Genomic DNA, 22,578 nt, shown 5'->3' with positions numbered 1-22,578 from the left:
GAAATGAAAAATACAGGGAAGCGTTTGAAAGGTTTTTTTAGTCCATTTAATGGATAATCATTTACTGTAACTCATTCTTAAAACCAGAACTGTGAGAAATGTAAACTAATAAATGTAGATTGCAGGTTCAAAATGTTGGATTTTCACCTGTACCAGGAAACTCTAAAGGGTTTCAAACCCATTACATAAGCAAGTCAGTTCCGTACATCGTCGCCATGTACCTTTTAATGTTCTGTACATAAAAGGACAGAGTGGTTACAGAAGGGAATGAAGAAATGCAGCCCCATCTATTCCTCGCTGTCCTACAATTTCTGCTGCCTCTCCTCGATCTTTCCGCCAGAATGGAGCACTGCACACGGAGCGCACACAGTGGGGACATGATTGAGGTGCATAAAATTATGAGGGGCATAATAGGGCACACAGGAACGAACTTTTCCCCTTGGTGGACGGATTTTAAGGTAAAGGGTAAGTTTAGAGGGGATGCGAGGAAGAATTTTCTCACCCAGAGGGTGGTGGGAATCTGGAACTCACTGCCTGAAAGGGTGGTAGAGGCAGAAACCCTCATAACATTTAAGAAGTATTTGGATGTGCACTTGCGATGCCATGGTATACAAGGCTATGGGCCTAGTGCTGGAAAATGGGATTAGAATAGTTAGGTATTTGTTTGACCGGCGCAGACTCGATGGGCCGAATGGCCTTTCTCTGTGCTGCAGCCCTCTCCAACTCAATGACTGAAGGGTGTGGCAAAATTGATTCGAAATACGGACAGTCTGAAACTCTGGCAGCGATGGGATTTCAAGCCACGCCTCCATAGAGTCTGAAACTTAAATCCAGCGCCTTAGACCGCTCGGCCACTGCGACGTCTAAAATTGTCATTGCCTTGACTGGAAATTTCAAACGCCATCCACTTTGTAACGCTCAGTAACTGAACGGCCTCCAATGTAAAAACATACGGAAAGAAACAATCTCTTCTTGCATCTTCCCAACCTGCTTTTTCTCCCTGAACCTTTTTATTATGAAGCTACACAACTAATGTGAATGAAGTTTGCGATGGTAAAATGCGTCCACCCCCTCGTGGAACTGAACCGAATTGATATCTTCCAGATCCGAACCATTGGCTGTGCAACATAGAAGCCCCTTTAAAATTGTAACCTTAATTTTCTGTTTCCTCTCCTCTCCGACGAAAATGAATCACTTCACACTTCCAGACATGAAATTTCAGCTGCCACTTGTCCGTCGAAATGGATTTGTTGAAGAACCCGAAAGGAGAACCGACTCAAACTTGACAATCAGACACATAGACACAAGAACAAAGAAGAAAAGTACAGCACAGGAACAGGCCCTTCGGCCCTCCAAGCCTGCGCCAATCATATTGCCTGTCAAACTAAGACATTTTGCACTTCCAGGGTCCATATCCCTCTATTCCCATCCTATTCATGTATTTGTCAAGTTGCCTCTTAAACACCACTATCGTACCTGCTTCCACCACCTCCTCTGGCAGCGAATTCCAGACACTCACTACCCTCTGCGTAAAAAACTTGCCCCGCACATCTCCTCTAAAGTTTTCTCCTCTCACCTTAAATCTATGCCCCTAGTAATTGACTCTTCCACCCTGGGGAAAAAGCTTCTGACTATCTACTCTGTCCATGCCACTCATAATTTTGTAAACTTCTATCAAGTCATCCCTCAATCTCCGTCACTCTAGTGAGAACAATCCGAGTTTCTCCAACCTCTGCTCATAGGTAATAACCTCCAGACCAGGCAGCATCCTGGTAAACCTCCAAGTGTGGCCCAACCAAGGTTCTACACAGCTGCAGCATGACTTCCCAGCTTTTATACCCAATACCCCTGCTGATGAAGGAAAGCATGCCATGTGCCTTCCTAACTACCTTATCCACCTGCGTTGCCACTTTCAGTGACCTGTGGACCTGTACACCAAGATCACTCTGCCCGTCAATGCACTTAAGGGTTCTGCCATTTACTGTATAATTCCTATCTGTATTAGACCTACCAAAATGCATTACCTCGCATTTGTCCGGATTAAACTCCATCTGCCAAGTCTCCAACCGATCTATATCCCATTGTATCCTTTGACAATCCTCTTCACTATCTGCAACTCCTCCAACCTTAGTGTCGTCTGCAAACTTACTAATTAGCCCAGTTACATTTTCCTCCAAATCATTTACGCATGCTACAAACAGCAAAGGTCCCAGCACTGATCACTGCAGAACTCCACTAGTCACAGCTCTCCATTCAGAAAAGCATCCTTCCACTGCTACCCTCGAGTGTGTGCGCGCAAACATTCACACACACCATTTTGTGTTGAGCTGGTTTCAGTTGTGCCTGTTAACCAGAAGATAGATTTTTAATTGGATACCATTAGGATCCTGCAGCAGTCAATTCGACTGAGGAGACAGTTCTAGATTCTGTCTGACACCATCAGTGGGTCAGGTGGAAGCTAAATAGAAAATCCTGCAGGGAAAATAATCCTTAACATTAGAAATCTATCTGAGCAATTGTCTCAGTGCTACACCAGTGTGAATTAGTAAACTTTTAACACAACAGGGTTTGTCACTAAGTAGTGTGCAGTGCAGTACAGTGCACTAATGCTCACCTTTAGTCTTGCCCCTCAATCCCAGTTAATCTGGGAGATTGTTACAAGATTCACCCCATCCTTTCGACACAAATATTACCCACATAACACTGGAGTCATTAGAAATTGATGTGTGCTTCCCACACACTGTCCTTTTAAATATACTTCACTCCTACCAGCCTTTAATGATCAAAAACATAACAGGGTTAATAGCTGCTGATAGCTGTCAATGAGATTAAATTAATGCTTGAAATGATTAAATCTTCACATGCAAAATATATTTTGTTTTATTCTTTGATGGGATGTTGGTGTCACTGGCAAGGCCAACATTTGTTGCCCAACCTTAACTGCCCTTGAACAGAGTGGCTTCCTCAGTAATTTCAGAGGGCAGTTAAGGGTTAATCACATTGCTGTGGGTCTGGCCTCACATGTAGGCCAGACCAGGTGAGGATAGCAGATTTCCCTCCATAAAGGACATTAGTGAAGCAGATGGGTTTTTACAACAATCAATGATAGTTTCATGGACACCATCACTGAGACCAGATTTCAATTGCAGATTTTGAATATCATCATGAGGTTAGAAGCCTGGTCAATATGCTCAGGTTCTGAAGGTGAAATCCACAATCTAGAGATCCTGAAATCAGTGTTGTCACTGTAACCAAGCTGCTACTGAAATGTTTAAGGAGCTAAGGTGACATTTTGCATCTACAGTTTGACCATAACATTGGTTAATACCGTTACTGTTAAACTTCCAGATAAAATCACAAACAGCAACTTCAAGCAGAAGGAGCAGAATAAACGAACTGGAGAGAAACACGAGAGCCCACAGGCGAGTACCACATAGAGCAGGTTCACACACCCGGGGACAGGGTGGGTTGCCGCGTCTGGGGGTGGGGCGGGTTCACACACCCAAGGCTCACCGGGAATGATCAGAATAAGGAAACCGTCCAGAAAACTACCAACAGGAATCTTCAGCTGAACACATCACTCATTCTTAAAGGGACCAAAGGGGTCCTGACACTGTGAAGTTAAAGGGGCAGAAACAGCTTCAGCCTTCTCTCTGTTACCTTTCTGATAGTTAAAGGCTGGTAGGAGTGAGGTATATTTAAAAGGACAGTGTGTGGGAAGCACACATCAATAAAACTGGGAATTCTTGGACATACGCTGCAGGTCGTTCTTTTTCTGGGAATCAACCTGTTGTATTATTGTCCCAGCAGTTAACAGTCTCCTGTGAACTCCTCCAGCTTCTAGTTTAATGCAGATTTTAACCCAATAAATTTCAGCATGTTTCGATTCAGCGACTCGGGACTGACACACAAACACGTTGAACCATTTTAGACTTATTAAGAACCATTTTCCGTCTGGAAACTTAAACCTGCTGTTTCACTTTCAGTCAGGAACAGATCACAATTTTACACCAACCTTTCATTTGGCAGCACGTTTCCAGCATTCACCGTTGTTCTTCCTGACTCTAAACCCAGTTGTAAAAGAGCCTTCTGTTCAGTGTCTAGGAGCTCTGAACCATGGAAGAGAGCAGCTGAGACACATTTCTTACACACCTCAGGATTCACCCACATGGGGATTGTGCAGTCAGTGAAGAAAGATGAGAAAAACCAAAGTGTTGTTTGGGGGTCCCTCACTGTGAACCTAATGGACTGTGTCCAGGCTGAAGTTTTGTTCCTACTGTAAGATCCTCCCCCAGATTGTCCTTTCTGACTCCAGTCAGGCGATGTTAAACACTCAAGTGGGGAAAAACAAAAATCTACAAACAAAGCTGATTTATGTCACATTTATTCAGAATATTGAACCTCATCAACAGGTCAGGACAGTCAGAATGAACATGGTTCAGTCCTGGTATGATTAACAGCATCAACAGGAGTAGAATCCAAACCTTGCAGTCGCTTGTGAACCCACTGGTGTGTTCGCAGGTGTGATGACTGAGTGAATGCCTTTCCGCAGGCATTACAGGCGAACGGCCTCTCCCCACTGTGAACTCGCTGGTGTTACAGCAGATAGGATGAATGAGAAAATCTCTTCCCACACACAGAGCAGGTAAATGGCCTCTCCCCACTGTGAATGCTCTGGTGTGTCAGCAGGTTGGATAACTGAGTGAATCCCTTCCCACACACAGAGCAGGTGAACGGCCTCTCTCCAGTGTGTATTCGTTGGTGATTCAATAGGTTGGATGACCGAGTGAATCCCTTCCCACACACGGAGCAAGTGAATGGTCTCTCCTCAGTGTGAACCTGTTGGTGTGTCAGAAGGTTAGATGAACGGGTGAATCCCTTCCCACAGTCAGAGCAGGTGAACGGTCTATCCCCCGTGTGAAGTTGCTGGTGTATCAGAAGGTTGGATGAATTAATGAATCCCTTCCCACAGTCAGAGCAGGTGAACGGCCTCTCCCCAGTGTGAATTCGCTGGTGATTCAGTAGGGCAGACGGACGGCTGAATCCCTTCCCACAGTTGGTACAGGTGAATGGCCTCTCTCCAGTGTGAGTATATTGATGTGTTAGCAGATCCTTTTTGCTTTTAAAGCTCTTGTCACAGTCAGAACAATTAAAAAATTTGTTATCAGAGTGAACAAGTTGATGTGTTAGAAGGTGGGATGACTGAATGAATCCCTTCCCACACACGGAGCAGGTGAACGGCCTCTCCCCAGTGTGAATACGTTGATGTATCAGCAGATCTTTTCTGCATTTAAAACTCTTCTCACAGTTAGAACATGTAAACGGTCTCTTATCAGTGTGAACAAGTTGGTGTGTCACAATGTGGGATGACCGAGTGAAGTCCTTCCCACACACAGGGCAGGTGAATGGCCTCTCCTCAGTGTGAACTCGCTGGTGTGTCCGAAGGTTGTACAAATGGGTGAATCCCTTCCCACAGATAGAGCAGGTGAACGGTCTCTCCCCAGTATGACTGCGCCGATGAACTTCCAGTTGGGATGGGAAACTGAATCCCTTCCCACAGTCCATACATTTCCATGGTTTCTCCATGGTGTGGGGGTCCTTGTCTCTCTCCAGGTTGGACGCTTAGCTGAAGCCTTGTCCACACACAACATGTGAACAGTTTCTCCCCACTGTGAATGGTGCGATATTTTTGCAGACTGTGTAACTGCTTAAAGTTTTTTCCAAAGTCAATTCACTGGAACACTCTTACTCGGGTGTGTGTGTGTGGAGGCTTTTCCAGTCACACCGATGTTTGAAATCCTTTCCCAAAGACAGAATAGACAAACATTTCTCCTTCCACATTCAAAAGTTGATGATACTCAGGTCCTGATGAATTCAGTGCCTCTGACAGATCTTGATGTGATGTTTGCTTTGCGTTTTCTGTCTGCCAGTCACCTCCGTTTAATACCCTGTAAAACGAGTTTACAAAAGTCATCACTATAAATCCAGGACTGAAATTCAGAACAGAGTTTCTATGGAACATTTATTCCTCTCTTGTTCCCCCAAAGCTGTAAATCTCCGTCCCACACACTCTCCCTCCTCCCTGGGCTGAAATCCAAACCCATCTCACCATCTCCACCATTTCTTTCCTCCACTCCCAGTTTTCTCCCTCCCTCTCCTCTGCCTGGGTTCAGTTCTCCAGCTCCTGTGTCTCTGATTCAGGGTCTCAGGCGGGACCCCAGCTGCCGTCGGGCGGGACACAGGAGGGGGGACCCTCCCGGGTGTGTCTTACCCGGACCCTGAGTCCGTCCCCCCAGTTTCTGAGCCCCCGGGCGGCCCGCGGTCTCCCCGCAGTTTCTGAATCTCCCGCTCCGGAGCCTCTTCCCCTGAAGCCGGCTCTGTCACCGGGAAGAAGCCCCGGAGCTGCAAACACGGGTCATGGAGGCTGTGATCCGGGATTGCGGCCTACACCGGGTGTTTCTGGATCCACCCCACCCCGGCTCCCAGAACCGCTGCTCCCTCCGCCTCAGCGAATCTCACCCGCGTCTCCCGCACTCCCAGGGCTCTGAGCAAACTGACACTGCGCATGCTCCAGGTATCATCAGCATTGCGCCTGCGCGTTGGGCTCCTGCACAGTGACTAGGGCACTTTCACACACGCAGGAGATTGTGGGTATCGGCAGTGCCATTGAAACACAAAATAGAGAACGAAAACAATTTTCTGATACCCAATTGTGAACAAATAAAAAGAAAAATCACACGCAAATCCTAGTAAATGGGTGCTCTGCCATGTTCCATTTCTAGAAGTGATTTAAACATATTTCAAGCCAGCTCAAACGTGTTAAGGGCAAGTCATGTTCAACTAACTTGCTGTAAATTCTTTACAAATGCCCATTCCCTTTCCTTCTGCTGTATAATGGAAGTTCCGTGCATTGGTGTTTCTTTATCATTTGGTTCTGATCTTTATTGATTGGTCTACGGTCAAAGTTTCAATCCCATAACCACAAAGTAATCACAAAAAAAACATTTTCCACTCACAATTACACAGCACCCCAGCAGCTGGGATTCTGCATTGCGACTGGATGAGCTCCTGCTCACAGATTCTGCCTCCGACAAAGGTTGTTCTTGTAGTGGCTGTCCCTGTGATTGATTTTTTGCGGGTTTTTCTGGGATAAAATTGCCCGTTGCCCCCGTACAGTTGGAACCCTGGTTCTGAAATACTGTCCGTATGATTTTAAGGCTTCCTGGAATAATGCACCGATGGAAATCTGCAATAATCCATGGTCCCATCTGAGTTGCAGATTTTAATGTGATTGTCCAATCTACAAAAAATATCATTTCACCCCTTTAAACCTGATTCAGCTGATCCCCTCCACACATACTGCAAAAGATTATCTTTGAGATCAGCTGTTCCTTTATAGTCTGTAAGAAATACAAAAAATTCTGGAAAGATTCAGCAGGTCTGACAGCATCTGTGGAAAGAAACACAGAGTTAATGTTTCGAGTCCGTATGACTCTTCTTCAGAGTCTGTGTTATTCTGAATTATGACATTCTCCTGAACCTGTCCTAACCCTTCTGCCAGTTCACTTATTGGAAACAGGGACTCTCCTTGTTTTAATGTTAACACTCCATGTCTCCCCAGTTATTCATTTAAGTCAGCCCATGAATTGTTTGAGCATTGTTTCATCATGTTCCCACATTTCATTAACAAATGTTGAAACGTATGCTTCACACCCACAGGGTTTCATCTGTTTAAAGCCACAAACAGAAAGGTCCAGTTTTCTCCTGGAGGTTGAGACAAATCAGCTTTCAAAATGATGCAGAGTTTCAGCCAATGAGGGACATCCGGATTCAGCCCCGCCCCTCATTCACTCCGATTGGTTGGAGGATCACACGCTCACGATCGGACCTCCAGCTCCGCCCCCTTTTCCTATTGGACCGGAGTTTCCGTCAATCCACAGGGCACTGTGATCTGGAGCATGCGCAGTGTGTGTAATGGCGGTGAACAGAGGCTTGTTTGTCGGATCCACAGGAGATAAGATAAAGGGCGGAGTGCAGGGAGAAATAAAGCCGGTAGGTGGACGGGGAGGGTTTGTAAGCACTCGATGCGGCTCTGAACCCAAAATAAGAAACTATCTGCAGGGCGAAGGCTGCGGGATCGGGTCTCCAGCAAAAGGCGCGGGTTAACAGCCGCCATCTTGAGCGGGGTTAATGTGCAGCAGGGCGCATGCGCAGTCGTCCCTGTCAGCAGGAGGAGAGAAGGTTGTGAATTTCTATCCTGGACTGACGGGGATGGGTTTTGGAAACTCCTTTTACAGGGGATTGGAAGGGGAGGATTTACACACAGAGCAACTCAAAGCAAAGATCACATTAAGATCTGACTCGAGTCACTCGATTCATCAGGACCTGGATATTATCGGTCTTTGAGTTTAAGCATTGAGTTCCAGGTCATTAACACTCAATGTGTGAAATTTCTTCCTCACATTCCTGCTGTAGATCTTACCCTAAATCTTAAATCTGTGTCTGTGATACTTTTATGATTAGCTAATACCTTATGTTTTTTTCATTCATTCACAGGATGTGGGCTTTGCTGGATGGGCCAGCATTTATTGCCCATCCCTAGTTTCCTTTGAGAAGGTGGTGGTAAGCTGGCCCTTCTAGGTGGTGGAGGTTCAGGGTTTTGAGTTTCTGTCAAAATTCTGGTTGAGTTGTAATCCCTCTTTCTCAAACGTTCCCTCTCCCACCCCAACCCTTCTCTCTCTTCCTGTCTTCTCCCATCTAGGCCTGTGCCTTGTGTAGGCCCAGACTGGGTGGCAGATTCCCTTCCCTGAAGGACATCAGTGAACCAGTTGAGTTTTTATGACAATCCAGCAGTTTTCATGGTCACTTTTCCCTGGTGCCGGCCCCACAAATTACCAGATTCATTCAGCTCAATTTCACAACCTGTTTTTGTGGATTCTCTCTCACTCCCTTTTCTCTGTTTTAAATCAATTTCACAGGGTATTAGAAGGGGAGGATTTGCAGTTGGGAAACTGAAACCAAACATCACATCAGGATCTGACAGAGTTGCCCAGTTTATCGTCACCCAGATATCATCGGAAGTTGAACATGGAAGGAAAAAGCACCGTTCACAGTGGGGAGAAACCGTACACGTGTTCTGTGTGTGGACGAGGCTTCAACCGATCATCTAATCTGTCGAAACATAAATGCAGTCACAACAGGGAGAAACCGTGGAAATGTGGGGACTGTGGGAAGGGATTTAATTACCCATCAGAGCTGGAAAATCATCAACGAATTCACACTGGGGAGAGGCCGTTCACCTGCCCTGAGTGTAGGAAGGGATTTACTTGTTCGTCCAGCCTGCTGAAACATCGGCGAGTTCACACTGGGGAGAGCCCATTCACCTGCTCCAAGTGTGGGAAGGGATTTGCTAACACATCCACCCTGCTGAATCACCAAAGTGTTCACACTGATGAGAGACCTTTCAAATGTCCAGACTGTGGGAAGTGCTTTAAAAGTTCCGGGGACCTGATGATCCATCAACGTGTTCACACCGATGAAAGACCGTTCAGGTGCTCTCACTGTGGGACTGGGTTCAGACAATCATCTCAACTCATTGTACACCAGCGAGTTCACAATGGGGAGAGACCATTCACCTGCTCAGAGTGTGGGATGGGATTCACTCGCTTATCCATCCTGTTGACACACCGCACTCACACTGGGGAGAGGCCATTCACCTGCTCTGAGTGTGGGAGGGGATTCACAACCACATCCTCCCTGCTGAGACACCAGCGAGTTCACACTGGGGAGAGGCCATTCAGCTGCCCCGAGTGTGGGAGGGGATTCACAACCACATCCTCCCTGCTGAGACACCGGCGAGTTCACACTGGGGAGAGGCCATTCACCTGCCCCGAGTGTGGGAGGGGATTCATAACCTCATCCAAACTGCTGAAACATCAGCAAGTTCACAAGTGATTGGGTTTTTCTGTTAATCACATCCAGGACTGAACTGTGTCCATTTGGTCTGTTTCTGCTGATGTTAATAAACTCCAGTCCAATTAATATTCTGGATAAAGTCAAATAAATCAGCTTAAACTTGCACTGTGTTGAGTCTTTTTAATATCTCTAACACAAATTAGTTCCTTTTGAAGTGCTCTCCCTCTCCTCTGTCTCCTTCATCCACACCTCCAACAACAAGTGTGAGGAGCTCATGGATCTTTTGTGTCACTACGATTGAGACAATCCGATCAGCTGCTTTCCTCCTTCCACTGGCCCACTGGGCCAAACTCTTTCTAAAGCTCCCCCTTGCCCCTTGCCCTGAACCTGTGTTTTTCTCCAGTTTCGCCCCTCTCTCCCCTCTTGCCCTCTCAGAGGTCATCTTGTCAATGTCTGATGCCTTGGCACTATTCTCACGAAACTGCTGACCATCCATTTTCTCCATGTTAGCTGATATTGTTAATGGTTCTTTCTCTTATCTGTCCCTCTTGCCTTAAAATCCACCACCATCACCCTCCTGAGAAGAAACAAACCTTTATCCCACCATCTTTACAACCTACCACCCCATCTCCAAACTCCTTTTTCTCTACAAAGTCCTTGAACTTGGTGTCCCCCAAGGATCTATCTTTGGCCCCTCCTATTTCTCATCTACAAGCTGCCACTAGGCAACATCATCCAGAAGCACCGTGTTAGTTTTCACATGTACACTGACAATGCCCAGCTCTACCTCACCACCATCCCTCTCCATTCCTCCACTGTTACTAAATTATCAAACTGCTTATCTGACACCAAGTACTGAATGAGCAGGAATTTTCTCCAATCAAAATTTGGGAAGACCAAAACTATTGTCTTCAGTCACCACTTCGAATTGTCAAGGAACTATCAGATTTTTTTCAGATATTATTGTGGCATATTGTAAAGCAAGCTTATGGTTCAGTGTGTGTGGCTAATTTAATTAACTAAAGACAATTAGACTGCAAGGTTTAAATTATCAAAGGAGTGAGGTGTAAAAGAAGCATTTGAAATGGGGATGAGTGAGCTAGAATGAGGTCTCAGTGGATAAGGTGTGAAGGTAATTTACATGTTTAGATAAAGAAGGAGTTGTTTGATTTTCAAAGGGATTGAGTAATGTCTACAACTGCCAAGATAAGTGAGGCAAAGTGATTGCATTTGTTTTTCCCAAAAGCGCTGGCCACGATAACAACGTGAAAGATTTTTGTATTCTGGGAAAAGTAACTTCGAAAGACAAAGAGAAACAATGGGATTTACAAATCAAAAGGTATAAAATATATTTAAAGAAGGATGGGAGGTTGTGTGGGGTATGGCCATGTGAGATCTTGAAAGGTGCAACGTGTGAAACAGACTTGTGGGGGTGGGGGGTGGTGGGGGGGGGGGGGGGGGGGGTGGTGGGGGGGTGGGGGAAGCCTCTAGCTACCCTCCAGACGTTTGCTGTTCCAGTAACCAAGGTTGTGTTAAAGGCCTTTGGAATTTCACTGTCGAGTGGGTGCTTGTGGTAATAGTATTGAATGTCTTTATAAATTGGGAATCTATTTGGGCTGTTGCCTTAAAGGAAGTGTGTAGTTGGTAGTCTGGTTAAGTATGAATTTTGCGAAATGCTATAAGATTAAGTAACTGTGTAACCATGATTTTGTGTGTGTGTGTTTAAGTTTTTTCTTCTTTTGTTAATAAATACTTTAAATTAATCTTTAAAATCTCTGAAGGTGGCCGTGAACTCATTACTTCTGACTTCAGTGCACAAGCCTCCTTGTAATAAATGCAAATAGAAAAATCATTGTGATAGTTTGGCCAAGTCTCCCTTGTGGATTTGATCAGCCTGGAAATTTCTGTTCCATAACGGCCGTGTGCATTCCTCTCCCTGGGACTGTCTGAGGCTCAACCACACTGTTCACAATCCTGGTGTCAGATTTAACCCCAAGATAAGTTTCTGACCACATATCCACACCATCACTAACACCAGATATTTCAATCTCCATAATGTCGCCTGTCTCCACCCCACCCCAGCTCATATGGGACACTTGCCTTTATTAACCGAGGCATAGAATATAAAAGCAGGGAGATTATGTTGGAGCTGTATAAAATGCGAGTTAGGCCACAGCTGGAGTGCTGTGTGCAATTCTGGTCACCAAACTATAGGAAGGATGTGATTGCACTGGAGAGGGTGCAGAGGAGATTCACCAGGATGTTGCCTGGGCTGGAGCGTTTCAGCTATGAAGAGAGACTGGATAGGCGAGGGTTGTTTTCCTTGGAGCAGCGAAGGCTGAGGGGGGACCTGATAGGGGTGTACAAAATTATGAGGGGCATAGATCGGGTAGATAGGAAGAAACATTTCCCCTTAGAGGTGGTGTCAATAACCATGGGACATAGATTGAAAATAAAGGGCAGGGGATTTGAGGAACCAGCAAGATCCCACAACTAATCTGATAATGAGCAGATAATCTGTATTTGTGATGTTGATTTGAGTGTGGAAGGGGATGTGTAAAGAGCTGGTCATTGTATAGAGATGTGAACCAAGGAAATGGTACCTGTGTGTAATAGTGACACAGCCTTGTGTTCACACTCAGAACAATACACAGATATCCTTGTGGTTATGGTTTGAACAGGGCCAGATGACGAATGTGGTGAACAAGTTAAATATAAATATCTCCAGTGTAGCTGCAGCTTCTTAGATCAGAGCTGGGGGGAAGAGAGCTCCGAATCCACTGCATTATCTTCCCATGGAGAGGTTGTGCAGTCAGTAGTTTAGTGGGAATAGTGTCAATGGAGCAGGAGGTGTGTCTCATGGACAAGATGAGCTCTGAGAGGGCATGAGGGGAGGTGGGAGAGAAACTAGAAGAAGATGTGAGTTCAGATCTCGGTATAAGGGGAACGTTAGGGGAGGTTTGGCCCAGTAGGTTAGGGGAAGGGAGGGAAACAACAGAGGCAGCTGGTTGGATTGTCTCAATTTTAGTGACAAAGAAGACCATGAGCTGCTCCTCCATGAGCACTTGTTGGGGGTGAGGATGGAGGAGACAGAGGAGAGGGAGAGCAATTCAAAAGGAGCTAACGTGTTAGAGATATTAAAATGACTCAACATATTGTGTATTTAAAACAAAGCTGATTTATTTAACTTTTATCCAGAATATTAATCCCTATAACTGGGCTGGAGTTCATTTACATCCGCAGAAATAAACTAGGAACGTAGTTCAGTTCCAAGTGTGATTAACAGCAAAATTCAAGCACTATAAGTTTTTTTACTTATTCGTTCATGGGATGTGGGTGTCGCTGGTGTCACTGGCCAGGCCAGCATTTATTGCCTATCCCTAATTGCCCTTGAGAAGGTGCTGGTGAGCTGCCTTCTTGAATCACTGCAGTCCGTGTGGGATAGGTACACCCACAGTGCTGTTAGGAAAGGGGTTCCTGGATTTTCTTCTAGTGACAGTGAAGGAACGGCGATATAGTTCCAAGTCAGGATGGCGTGGGGCTTGGTGGGAAACATGAAGATGGTGGCGTTCTCATGCATCTTTGTGAACTCGCTGGTGTCTCAGCAGGGTGGATGAGTGAGCAAATCCCTTCTGACATACGGTGCATGTGAATGGCCTCTCCCCAGTGTGAACTCGCTGGTGCTCCAGCTGGTTGGATAATGTAGTGAATCCCTTTCCACACAAGGAGCAGGTGAACGGCCTCTCACCAGTATGAATGCGCTGGTGTGTCAGCAGGTTGGCTAACTGAGTGAATCCCTTCCCACACTCGGAGCAGGTGAATGGCCTCTCTCCAGTGTGAACTCGCTGGTGTACAGTGAGGTCAGATAATTGCCTGAACCCAGTATGGCACCGAGAGCACCTGAATGGCCTCTCATCAGTGTGAATACGTTGATGGCGCATCAGTTCACCAGAACTTTTATAGCACTTCCCACAGTCTGGGCATTTAAAAGGTTTCTCGTCAGAGTGAACTCGCTGGTGAGCCAATAGGTTGCATGACAGAGTGAATCCCTTCCCACACTCGGAACAGGTGAACGGCTTCTCCCCGGTGTGACTGCGCCGATGAGATTCCAGCTGAACTGGAAAATTGAATCCTTTCCCACAGTCCTCACATTTACAGGGTTTCTCCTCAGTGTGACTGCGCTTGTGTCTCGACAGGTCAGATGATCGGTTGAAGCCTCGTCCACACACACAACACGTGTATGGTTTCTCCCAACTGTGAATGGTGTTTTTTCCTTCCATGTTCAAAATCCGACAATATTCAGGTTACGATAAATTCTGCAACTCTGTTAGATCCTGAAGTGATTTTAGGTTTGAATTTCCTGACTGTAAATTCTTCCCCTCCAATACCCTGTGAAATTGACTTAAAACAGAGAAAAGGGAGTGAGCGAGAGAACCCACAAAGACAGATTGTGAAATTGAGCTGAATGAATCTGGTAATTTGTGGGGCCGGCACTAGGGAAAAGTGACCATGAAAACTGCTGGATTGTCGTAAAAACCCAACTGGTTCACTAATGTCCTTCAGGGAAAGGGATCCACCATCTCATCTGGATCTGGACTCTGGCTTCTAAGGGAGAACAGGCAGACTTTGAGATGTGGGAGCATTAGGGGGCAAAAGAGAGGGATTTTATATATCCACAACTCAACCTAAACTTTGACAGAAACTTCCAAACCCTCAACTTCTACCATCTGGAAGAACCAGAGAAGCAGGTGTATATGAAAACCATCACTTCCAAGTTCCCCTCCAAGTTGAAACTGTCCTGACTTGTCTGACTCCTAGTACTGGATGAACAGAAATTTCCTCCAGTTAAATATCGTGAAGACCAAAGACATTGTCTTCAGTCCCCGCTCTAAACTATTCCATAGCCACTGACTTCATTCCTCTCCCTGGAAACTGTCCCAGGCTGGACAAGACTGGGCACAATCTCAGTGTCATGTTTCCCCCCAGCTGATCGCCTGACCACAGAACACCGCCTATTTCCACCTCAGCAATCTCACCTGCTTTTCCCCTGAGTCAGCTAATCTGCTTCTGCAACTCTCATCCATTCCACTCCCTAAATTTGAATATTCTAATTCATCCCACATTCAACCTCTCTGTAAAGCTGAGATCATCCAAAACTCTGCTTCCCTTCACTACTCTACTCACTGAGCTACTTAGGCTTCAGGTTGAGCAGTGCTTCAAATCTTAAAACTTTCATCTGTTTCCAAATCTCTCCAAAGCTTTGCCCACACCTGTTTCTGTCATCTCCTCCAGCCCCACAGCCCTCTGAGATCTCTGTGCTCATCTAATTCCGGTCTCTTAAGCAACCCCATTTTCAGTTCCTTCAGTGTTTGTGGCTGGGCCAAAGGCAAAAACTCACAATATCCCTCATGAAATCTCTCTACCTCTGTAACTTACTTTCCTCATTAAGACACTCCTTCAAACCTACCTCTTTGACCAAACTTTTGACTTTCTTCCCTGATATCGCTGTGTGTCTCGGTGTCAGATGTTGCTTTGTAAAACTCCCATAAAACACCCTGGAATGTTTGATTACATCAAAGGTGCTATATAAATGAAAGTCAATGTTACAGACTTGGACACATATCACCATTATAAATGTAAGTCAATGTTACAGACTAGGACACATATCACTGTTATAAATGTAAGTCAATGTTACAGACTGGGACATACATCACCATTATAAATGTAAGTCAATGTTACAGACTGGGACACACATCACTGTTATAAATGTAAGTCAGTGTAACAGACTTGGACACATATCACCATTGGAAATGTAAGTCAGTGTTACAGACTAGGACACATATCACCGTTGTAAATGTAAGTCAATGTTACAGACTGGGACACACATCACCGTTATAAATGTAAGTCAATGTTACAGACTAGGACACACATCACCGTTATAAATGTAAGTCAGTGTTACAGACTTGGACACACATCACCGTTATAAATGTAAGTCAATGTTACCGACTTGGACACATATCACCGTTATAAATGTAAGTCAGTGTTACAGACTTGGACACACATCACCGTTATAAATGTAAGTCAGTGTTACAGACTGGGACACACATCACCGTTATAAATGTAAGGCAGTGTTACAGACTTGGACACACATCACCGTTATAAATGTAAGTCAATGTTACCGACTTGGACACACATCACCGTTATAAATGTAAGTCAGTGTTACAGACTGGGACACACATCACCGTTATAAATGTAAGTCAATGTTACAGACTGGGACACACGTCACTGTTGCTTCATCACTGGATGAAGATCCTCTCAGTCTTTACCTAACAGTTTTGCGGAAGCCCCTTCACCACACGGGCTGCAGCGGTTCAAGAACAAAACCCACCATCAATTTCTCAACAGGTAACTGGGGATTGGCAATATGAGCTGCCTTGCTACTGACTCCTATAAACCCATCATAAATTAAAAGTATCTGCCTGTGTGAAATGGATTAACAGCTCCTACAGGAATCCTTCTTCCTCCCGCTCCCGGCCGCTCCCATTCAGACTCCAGGAGCCGCGCTCACTCTCTCTGAGGCTGCGCTCAGCCTGGAGCCACACTGCGCATGCTCCGCTCAGACAGGCGGCTTCCGGGGGCGGAGCCGTCCTGCGCCTGCGCGTTACTGCCCTTCTGGTGGAGATAGGGCGTATTCATTCGCGCGGAGCATTCTGGGTCTCCTTATCCGCCATCATTCAAAAAGCGTCCGGAGGGTGAGAAGTCTGTTCCAGTACTTTTGATACAATCCGTTATTTACACCGAGAGGCTCAACACTGTTGATGTTTCTGCTAGTGACAGGTCCGAGTTAGCAGCCGCCATCTTTATAGGGATAATGTGCAGCCTGGCGCATGCGCAGCCGCCGTCTTTATAGCGACAGGGCGCAGGCGCAGGCGCGGCCATCCTCGGACCGGATGCAGGAAGAAAATATGTTGTGAATTTCGATCCTGGATTCACCGTGAAACTTCCCTGGAAACTCCTTTTACAGGAGTTAGAACAGGAGGATTCCCAAGCGGGAACCTCAAACCAAATATCATGTCATGATCTGACAGTTACCTGATTCATCAGGACCTGAATATCATCGCCCTCTGAATGTGGAAGGTGAAATGTCTGTGGGCAAAGATTTCAGATATTAGAGAGACTGGGAAACTTTTAATGATCTTTTCATCTTTTAATGATTACATCGATCTCATTGGGAATGTTGAAGAATTTGTTCTATGCAGGCAAATTACCTCGTGTGCTTATATAAACATACTTGGCAGCTAAAATGGGCAAACCATTGAGCTGTGTTATTAGTGAGAGTTACAGTCCCAGTTTTGGGTAAAGTTTGTTGTCCATGTTGCAATTCATTCAGTCCGCTGTGTCCGTAATGACCAACTAGTAGTCATCCAGCCAGATCCCAATTTCCAGTTCTTGGTCCGTAGCCTTGCAGGTTACATCACTTCAAGTGTACATCCAAATACCTAGAGCCGTAGAGCTATACAGCACAGAAACAGGCCCTTTGGCCTATCATGTCTGGCCCGGTCATCAAGCCCCTATCTGCTCTAATCTAATTTTCCAACACTTGACCTGTAGCCCTGTATGCTATGACATTTCAAATGTTCATCTAAATACTTCTTAAATGTTTTGAGGGTTCCCACCCTTTCAGGCAGTGAGCTCCATATACCCCCCACCCTCTGGATGAAAAGATTTTTCCTCAAATCCCTCTAAAGCTCCTGCCCCTTACCTTAAATCTATGCCCCCTGGTTATTGACCCTCCACTAAGGGGAAAAGTTTCTTCCTATCTACCCTATCTATGGCCCACATAATTTTGTACACCCCAATCAGGTCCCTCCTCAGCCTTCTCTGTTCTAATAAAAATAACCCCAGCCTATCCAGTCTCCCTTCATAGCTGAAACATCCAGCCTAGGCAACATCCTGGTGAATTTCCTCTGCACCCTCTCCAGTGCAATCATATCCTTCCTACAGTGTGGCGACCAGAACTGCATACACTACTCCAGATGTGGCCTAACTAATGCTTCATACAGCTCCATCATAATGTCCCTGCTCTTGTATTCAATGCCTTGACTAATAAAGACAAATATCCAATATGCCTTCTTAACCACGTTATACACCTGTCCTGCTGCCTTCAAAGATCTATGGACATGCACACAAAGGTCCCTCTGATCCTTTCTACTTCCTAAAGTCCTATCATTCTCATGTACTCCCTTGCCTTGTTAGTCCTCCCAAAATGCATCACCTCACATTTTCAGGATTAAATTCCACTTGCCACTGTTCTGCCCATCTGACAGCCCATCTATATTGTCCTGTGGTCTAAAGCTTTCCTCCTTGCTATTTCCCACACCACAGATTTTCATTTCATCTGCGAACTTACTGATCATAGCTCCTAGATTCATGTCTAGATCATTAATGTACACTTTTTAAATGTTATGAGGGTTTCTGCATCTACCATCCTTTCAGGCAGCGGGTTACAGCTCCCCACCACCTTCTGGGTGAAAAAGAATTCCCTCATATCCCCTCTATACCTCCTACTTCTTTCCCTCATCATGGACCCCTCAACCAAAGGGAATAGTGCCTTCCTATCCAATCTATCTAAACCCCTCATAATTTTATACATTTCCTTTAAGTCTCCCCTCAGCCTCCTCTGCTCCAAAGAAAACCACCCCAGCCTATCCAATCTTACCTCAGAGCTAAAATTCTCCATTCCTGGCACATCTTCTTATATCCCCCCTGTACTCTCTCTGGTGCGATCACATCCTTCCTGTACTGTACACAGTACTCTAGCTCTGGCCTAACTAGTGTTTTATGCAGTTCAAGTAGAACCTTACTGCTCTTATATTCTATGCCTTGGCTAATAGGGGTAAATATCCTGTAGGCTTTCTTAATCACCACATCTACCTGTCCTGCTACCTTCAGGGATCCGTGGACATGAACTCCAAGATCTCTCTGTTCCTCTACAATTCTCAGTATCCTTCCATTTATCATGTAATCCTTTGCCTTGTTTTCCCTACAGCTTTCTTCCTCATTATAAAACACACAACCATTTTTGTATCATCAGCAAACTTCCTGTTCATGTCCATTAGATTGGAAAATAGCAAATATAACTCCTTTATTCAAAAAGGGAGGGAGACAGAAAGCAGGAGGCTATAGATCAGTTAGCCTAACATCTGTCATAGGGAAGATATTAGACGCTATTATTAACAATGTTATAGCAGGGCACTTAGAATAATTCAAGGCAATCAGGAAGAGTCAACATGGTTTTGTGGAAAGGAAATCATGTTTAACCAATTTATTGGAGTCCTTTGAAGGACTCACATGTGCTGCAGATAAAGGGGACGCAGTGGATGTACTGTACTTAGATTTCCAGATGGCATTTGGTAAAGTGCTACATTAAAGTTTATTACAGAAAATAAAAGATCTTGGTGTAGGGGGTAACATATTGGCATGGATAGAAGATTGGCTAGCTAACAAGAAGCAGAGAGTTGGCATAAATGGGTCTTTTTCTGGTTGGCAGAATGTAATGAGTGCTGTGCCATAGGGATCAGTGCTGGGGCCACGCCTATTTACAATTTATATAAATGACATGGATGAAGGAACCAAAGCAATGGTTTCTAAATTTGCTGACAACACAAAGATAGGTAGGAAAGTAAATTGTGAAGTGGACATAAGTGAAATAGATAGGTTAAGTGAGTGGGCAAAGATCTGGAAAATGGAGTATAATGTGGGTAAATGTGAAATTGTTCATTTTGACAGGAAGAATAAAAAAGAAGCTTATTATCTAAATGGTGAGAGATTGCAGAACTCTGAGATTCAGAGGGATCTGGGTGTCCAAGTGCATGAACCAGAAAAGGCTGGTGTGCAGGTACAACAGGTAATTAGGAAAGCTAATAGAATGTTAGAATTTATTGTGAGGGGAATTGATTACAAAAGTAGTGAGGTTATGCTTCAGTTGTACAGGGCATTGGTGAGACCACATCTGTAGTATTGTGTACAGTACTGATCTCCTTATTTAAAGAAAGATGTAAAAGAAAGATGGAAGCAGTTCAGTGAAGGTTTACTAGACTAATACCAGGAATGTCTTATGAGGAAATGCTGGACAGGTTAGGCTTGTATCCACTGGAATTTAGAAGAGTAAGAGGTGACTTAATTGAAACGTTTATGATCCTGAGGTGTCTTGACAGGGTGAATGTGGAGAGGATGTTTCTTCTTGTTGGAGAATCTAGTCACCGTTTAAAAATAAGGGGTCGCTCATTTAAGACGGAGATGAGGAGAAATTTTTTCTCTCAGAGGGTTGTGAGTCTTTGGAGCTCTCTTCCTCAAAAGGCAGTGGAAGCACAGTCTTTGAATATTTTTAAGGCAGAGCTCGATAGGTCCTTGATTAACAGGGGTGTGAAAGGTTATCGGGGGTAGGCAGGAATATGGGGTTGAGGTTACAATCAGATCAGCCATGATCTTATTGAATGGCAGAGCAGGCTTGAGGGGCTGAGTGGCTTACTCCTGCTCCTAATTTGTATGTTCGTATTTAGGTCTGACTCAATTATATAAACCACGAATGAAGGAGCCAATACTGAGCCCTGTGAAACCCCACTGGAAACAGCCGTCCATTCACAAAATACCACCCATCGACCATCATAATCACTTCCTGCCATTGAGCCAATTTTGGATTCAACTTGTATTCAACTTGTAACTTTCTCTGGGATCCCATGAGTTTTTATTTTTCTGCCCAGTCTGCCATTTGGGACCTTGTAGATGTGGAGAGAATGTTTCCATTTGTCGGAGAATCCACAACTAGGAGCCAGAAATACAAGATAGTTACTGATAAATCCAAGAGGGAAATAAGGAGAAATATGTTTACTCAGAGTGGTTAGAAAGTGGAACTCACGACCACAGGAAGTGGTTATGGCAAAAAGCTAAGATAATTTCAAAAGGAAACTAGATGAGTACATGAGAGAAAAAGGAATAGAAAGATGAACTGAAAGACTGAGCTGAGTTAGATGGAATGGAAGGGGAAGCGTGTGGAATGTAAACACCAGCACACACTAGTTGGTCCAATGGCCTCTTTCTATTCTATATTTTCTCTTTTTACAGGCTTGGAGTGTCAAAGGGAAACTAAAACCAATTATCAAGATCTGTCAAAGCCACTCAATTCATCAGGACCTGAATATCATCGGCCCTTGAATGTAGAAGCAGAAATGTTTGTCTGTTCTGTCTGAGGAAAAAATTTCAAGCATCAGCGTGACTGGAAAAGACACCCACACACTCGAGTGAAAGTGTTCCAGTGTACTGACTGTGGAAAGAGCTTTGACCAGTTACACAGCCTGAAAAAGCATCATACCATTCACAGTGAGGAGAAATTGTACACGTGTACTGTTTGTGGACAAGGCTTTAATTGATCACCTAACCTGGAGAGACACAAGGATGACCGCACCATGGGGAAACCATGGAAATGTGGGGACTGTGGGAAGGGATTCAAATACTCATCCCGGCTGGAAACTCATCGACACACTCACACTGCGAGGAGACCGTTCCCCTGTTCCATGTGCCCAAAGGGATTCGCTCGGTCATCCGACCTTCTAAGGCACCAAATCACTCACACTGAGGAGAGGCCATTCACCTGCTCCATGTGTTGGAAGGGATTCATTAATTCATCCGACCTTCGGATACACCAGCGAGTTCACACGGGGGAGAGGCCGTTCACCTGCTCTGCCTGTGGGAAGGGATTCAGTCAGCCCACCTGCTGGCCCACCAGAGAGTTCACACTGGGGAGAGACCATTCTCCTGCTACGACTGTGGGAAAGCATTCATCCATTCATCCCATCTGCTGAGACACCAGCGAGTTCACACTGGGGAGAGGTTGTTTACCTGCTCTGAGTGTGGGAAAGGGTTCACTCAGTCATCCCACCTGGTGAGGCACCAGCGAGTACACAAGTGACTGCAGGGGTTGGATTCTGCTGTGATTGCAGCTGTTAATCACATCCAGGACTGGACCATGTTCATTCTGAGAGTTGGTGTTCCTTTCTGCCGATAATAATTGCACTGAAGTTTAATATTCTGGTTATATATCAAATAAATCAGCTGTGTTAAACTCATTGTTGTAGATTTTTGTTTTTCCCACCTGAGTGTTTAACATCACCTGGCTGGAGCTCAGAAAGAACAAACTGGGGGAGGATCATACGGCCGGAACAGAACTTCAACCTGGACACAGTCCAGGAGCACGATGACCATCCACACGTTGTTCCTGTTGGATAAAATCAAACACTGCATTTATTCTCCGTCTAGTTATCTGACTTTCCATTTTATACAGTTTACACTGATCTCCATGGTAACACACATATTGCGTTTCCTTCTCTCGTTACTGAATACTCAATCTAAGACTTGTTTCTCCCAATTTATGTAGAACGCCATATGGACCTTCCCAAGTAGCCCCCCCATTTAACAATATTTTTAACGTCACTTCATCTCCCATTGAACAGTTTATGTAACAGGTGGGGTGTTTCTCCCTGGAGGCGTTGAGATGGGCAGCACCATCTTCTCCATTGCCTGTAGCAGGGAGAATGCTGAGGTTTGTTGGAGGTTCTGGAGAAACTGGTCCTGAGTCTGTTGAGTAGCCATGGGGTGTGGGACCCG

At 45.1% G+C, this 22,578-nt stretch overlaps 3 protein-coding genes across 4 annotated transcripts in view; 2 read left to right on the top strand and 1 right to left on the bottom strand.

Moving 5' to 3' along the window:
• Positions 1–4,354: 4,354 nt before the first annotated feature.
• LOC144697739 (uncharacterized) overlaps positions 4,355–22,578 on the bottom strand; it is an 88,235-nt gene continuing 70,011 nt past the window's right edge. The window contains exon 8 of the mRNA XM_078569746.1: positions 4,355–5,112. Coding sequence (XP_078425872.1) covers positions 4,597–5,112 — 516 coding nt within the window. The 3' untranslated portion in view covers positions 4,355–4,596. The remainder of the gene's footprint in view (positions 5,113–22,578) is intronic.
• Positions 7,959–10,078, top strand: LOC144698189 (uncharacterized). The gene is made up of 2 exons (XM_078570147.1): positions 7,959–8,052; positions 8,979–10,078. Exon 2 carries the CDS (start codon positions 9,088–9,090, stop codon positions 9,952–9,954), a length of 867 nt encoding a protein of 288 aa, XP_078426273.1. The 5' UTR covers positions 7,959–8,052; positions 8,979–9,087; the 3' UTR covers positions 9,955–10,078.
• LOC144697590 (uncharacterized) lies at positions 16,870–22,040 on the top strand. Of its 2 annotated transcripts, none has more exons than XM_078569633.1 (2): positions 16,870–17,052; positions 21,040–22,040. In XM_078569633.1, exon 2 carries the CDS (start codon positions 21,381–21,383, stop codon positions 21,774–21,776), a length of 396 nt encoding a protein of 131 aa, XP_078425759.1. In that variant the 5' UTR covers positions 16,870–17,052; positions 21,040–21,380; the 3' UTR covers positions 21,777–22,040. The 2 variants fall into 2 exon arrangements, with proteins under 2 accessions (XP_078425759.1, XP_078425760.1); XM_078569634.1 differs by lacking the exon at positions 16,870–17,052 and adding an exon at positions 19,689–19,822.

This window comes from Cetorhinus maximus, chromosome 23 (assembly GCF_964194155.1).
Source record: "Cetorhinus maximus chromosome 23, sCetMax3.hap1.1, whole genome shotgun sequence".
In the NCBI taxonomy this organism is placed as follows: Eukaryota; Metazoa; Chordata; class Chondrichthyes; order Lamniformes; family Cetorhinidae; genus Cetorhinus; species Cetorhinus maximus.
The sequence above is the reverse complement of the archived record's forward strand: the minus strand, read 5'-3'. Positions and strand labels throughout refer to the sequence as shown.

Excerpts from the sequence above, each read along its gene's own strand:
- LOC144698189 (XM_078570147.1), top strand. The coding sequence starts at position 9,088 with ATGGAAGGAAAAAGCACCGTTCACAGTGGGGAGAAACCGTACACGTGT.
- LOC144697590 (XM_078569633.1), top strand. The coding sequence starts at position 21,381 with ATGGGGAAACCATGGAAATGTGGGGACTGTGGGAAGGGATTCAAATAC.